The sequence below is a fragment of the Saprolegnia diclina genome, assembly GCF_000281045.1.
Source record: "Saprolegnia diclina VS20 unplaced genomic scaffold supercont1.13, whole genome shotgun sequence".
Lineage (NCBI taxonomy): Eukaryota > Oomycota > Saprolegniomycetes > Saprolegniales > Saprolegniaceae > Saprolegnia > Saprolegnia diclina.
The window spans coordinates 567,892-570,927 of NW_008246080.1; the positions used below are offsets into that span (position 1 = coordinate 567,892).

The 3,036-nt window shown below is 61.4% G+C and overlaps 2 protein-coding genes across 2 annotated transcripts in view; both read right to left on the reverse strand.

The window, feature by feature from the left end:
- SDRG_05161 (hypothetical protein) overlaps window positions 1-2,133 on the reverse strand; it is a gene marked incomplete at its 3' end in the record, with an annotated part of 3,112 nt that extends 979 nt beyond the window's left edge. The window contains exons 1-5 of the mRNA XM_008610861.1: window positions 1,559-2,133; window positions 1,143-1,495; window positions 545-1,092; window positions 190-487; window positions 18-140 (exon numbers count right to left, since the gene is read on the reverse strand). Of these exons, the coding sequence (XP_008609083.1) occupies window positions 18-140; window positions 190-487; window positions 545-1,092; window positions 1,143-1,495; window positions 1,559-1,952 (1,716 nt within the window). The 5' untranslated portion in view covers window positions 1,953-2,133. The remainder of the gene's footprint in view (window positions 1-17; window positions 141-189; window positions 488-544; window positions 1,093-1,142; window positions 1,496-1,558) is intronic.
- Window positions 2,134-2,438: 305 nt separating this feature from the next.
- SDRG_05162 (hypothetical protein) lies at window positions 2,439-2,984 on the reverse strand (the record flags this gene model as incomplete). Its single annotated transcript, XM_008610862.1, has 3 exons — window positions 2,439-2,539; window positions 2,586-2,767; window positions 2,812-2,984. The coding sequence occupies 3 exons, from the start codon at window positions 2,982-2,984 to the stop codon at window positions 2,439-2,441; spliced, it is 456 nt and encodes a 151-aa protein (XP_008609084.1).
- Window positions 2,985-3,036: the final 52 nt, after the last annotated feature.

Consider the following 3,036-nt stretch of genomic DNA (forward strand, 5'->3'; position numbering starts at 1 on the left):
CGGTACCGTATCGGCACCAAGGTCGCGTGGCGCAACGCCAATACGTCCACGGCCGGCGGTTGCGTCGTCGCCTTGCCGATGGACTGCAGAGCGTAGTAGGCACCCGCGTCGGCGCCCGTCGTCTTTTGCACGACGTGCACCTACCCATGTGTGAGTTCACGTCAGAGACACATACGATTATAGTCGGACCTGGGCGCGCGTCGGTGTCGTCATGTGGCCAAGAACGGCAAAGTCGCTGGCGCCGACCGTGGTGGCGCGGGCGTAGGCGTACTCTGGAATGTGCAACGGCCACGCGTCTGGATCGTCGGCAAAGACGCGGGCTTGAAGCAGCGCCAGGTCAAACGCGTCAGTTGGGACGTCGTCGAGCTGCGGCGTGTCGCTCGGGTGCGGCACGGGCGTCGTATCGAGGCTCGTCCAATCGACGCCAAAGAAGAAGTCGCTCGCCATAAAGTCAATCGCCGAGCTCTTCTCGGTCGCCGAGAGCAAGCTACACAGAGATCGATTGGAGGCGACGTAGATGATCACGATGACGAGGAGTACGTACGCAAGGCAGAGGTCGCGACCGGCTGGGAGCAAGCCATGTTGACGACACGTTGCGTCCGTGAGAAACGTGTCTTCGGTGAGCGGCCCGGCGCCGACAAAGAGCTCGTATACCAAGAGGCCCAGCGCGTGCCAGTCGACGATCGCGCCGTCGTCGGCGAGGGGCGTCACGTGCTCAAAGCCGGCGAGGACGACCGTGCCATCGTGGCCAAGAAGCACGTTGGCCGACGAGACGGCGCCGTGCACGTAGCCGCGGGCGTGGACATGGGCGAGGCCGGAAAGGACGCGCGCGAGGAGCTGTGCGCCTTCAATCTCGTCGACGCCACCGAGGAGCGTCGAGAGCGGCTGTCGCGCTGCCGTCGAGGTGATCTCGTACGCGGTCGTCGCGGTCTGAAAGAGATACAGTGGCGCGAGTACGTTCGGGTGGCCAAAGGCCTCGACGACGGCCTTGGCACGGACCAAGCCTGGCAGCGACGCTAGCGTCTTGAGCGTCGGGCGCAGCGCGTACATGGTCCCGGCGTCCGACCCATGCGTCTTTCGCACCACAATCACCTACAAAGAGCGTCCGATATTGCGCGTCGACCAATCACATGGCAGCGTACCGCATCCATTTTGCCAACGACTTGGAAATCATCGGCCGAGACATGGTCGTCATCATCGGGCTTTGGGAGCGACACCGGTGCGCTGGCGTCATCCGAGTCGGTCTCGGACGTCGTGTCTGAGATGATGGGCGAGAGCACGAGCGTTCGCTTGGCGGCCACGCAGGCCCGGCAAGCGACGCCACTGCGGCCGCTCGGAAAGCTGCAGTGCTTGCACACGGGCGCGTTGCAGTCGGCACAGTGCGCATGGCGCCGCCACGGCAAATGCACGCGGCTGCAGCGCGCGACGTCGGCGCTCCACTCGAATGCAAGGCGCACGCCGCCGTGGCCATGCGCAAAGGGAAAGAAGCCTTCGCCTACGTTGAGAGATGATCGTGTGAGGCATCACGTCGACAAGAGATAGCGTCGTATGTCGATACCATTGGTGGCGCTGTCGAGCGACGAAAGCGGGATCGACGTCGTGCCAAAGACGTCGTACCCGCTGCACACGCACGCAGCTGCGTCTTTGATGTGCACACTGACGCCAATGGTGTCGACAGGCGGAAGGAACTCGACGGCGGCGCCCCATTGCGCAACGTCCTTGGACTTGAGTGTCTCGCGCTGGGTGCCACAGACGAGGCGGAGTTTGGTCGAGACGACTGTGGCGGCAAACTGGTCGAGGTCCACCGCGAGCACGGTGACGACGAGCGAGTTGGTTTGCGAGAGAGGCTGCATGTTGAGGAGGATCGAGAGGACGAGATGCATGCAGTATGAGGAGCATGTAGAGTGTCGTGAAGCGGGAAAAGCGATCGATCGATCCAACGCTTTTTCCATGGTAGCTCAGTCGACCTTGAAGTAGCGAATGGCCTTTGCGCTGGTGGGCATTGATGTGGTTTGCGGAGTTGGCGAGTCGACGATATTGATGGGCGTGCACATGGAGTCTGGGGAGGACAAGGGTTGCTGGTCGCAAACTATTGTTTCGAAAGCTTGGTGCACGGAACGGGAACGTAGGCAAATAGCAAGCGCCAAAGTACTGTGAGTGTGCGCATACTTCCATCGTTCTTTGACTCCAAGGCTTGTGTTCATTGAGATAGAGATCAAGACGTATCAAACGACGTGCAACTTTAATTTGCAACGAAGATATAGCATTTATTGTTCTTTAGATTTATGCCAAGCTCAAGCAACGCTCGCTGGCTACCGAATTGCCGGCGAATCAAGCTTAGCGAGGGCCGTCGCTCTCATCCAGGGGCTCAAGGAGCATTTGTTGTCGTCTCTTCCTCGGTGGCCGGCGTCGGCGTGCGCGGATACGCAGTCCGAGAGCTAACCAAGTGGCGCCATCGCCGTATCGCCCGAGGCAATCTTGACAAAGACGTCCTCGAGCGTCATCGTGGCCACGTCGTACGTCTCCAGGACGCCACTCGCTTGAAGCGCTTCCGTGCCGAGCGGCAGTTGGCAGTCGAGACCAACACTTGTGGTCGCGGAGGACGCTCGCACCGGGCACGGACGCCAAGGCGATACGAACCTTGTCGCTGGCGTCGCGTGCCGCCTTGACAACGTGGAGCTTGTAGCTGACGCCGTACTTGTCCTTGAGGGCACCGCTCGTGCCAGCGCAGTGGAGCTCGCCGTTGGCCATAATACCGATGCGGTGGCTAAGGACTTGGGCTTCGTGCATTGCATGGGTTGTGAGAAGCACGGCGCGGCCGGCCAATGCGCCTTGGATCGCGGCCACACGTGCTTTTGCGAGTCGACGTCGATGCCGGATGTCGGTTCGTCCAGAAGCACGAGCTTGGCATCGCCGAGGAGCGCCAGCAGCACGCACACCTTGCGCTTGCTACAGCCCGAGAGCGTCGATGTTTGCGCGAGCATCTTGTCGCCAAGGCCAAACGTGATGCACGTGGCTTCGCACTCGGCGCGGATC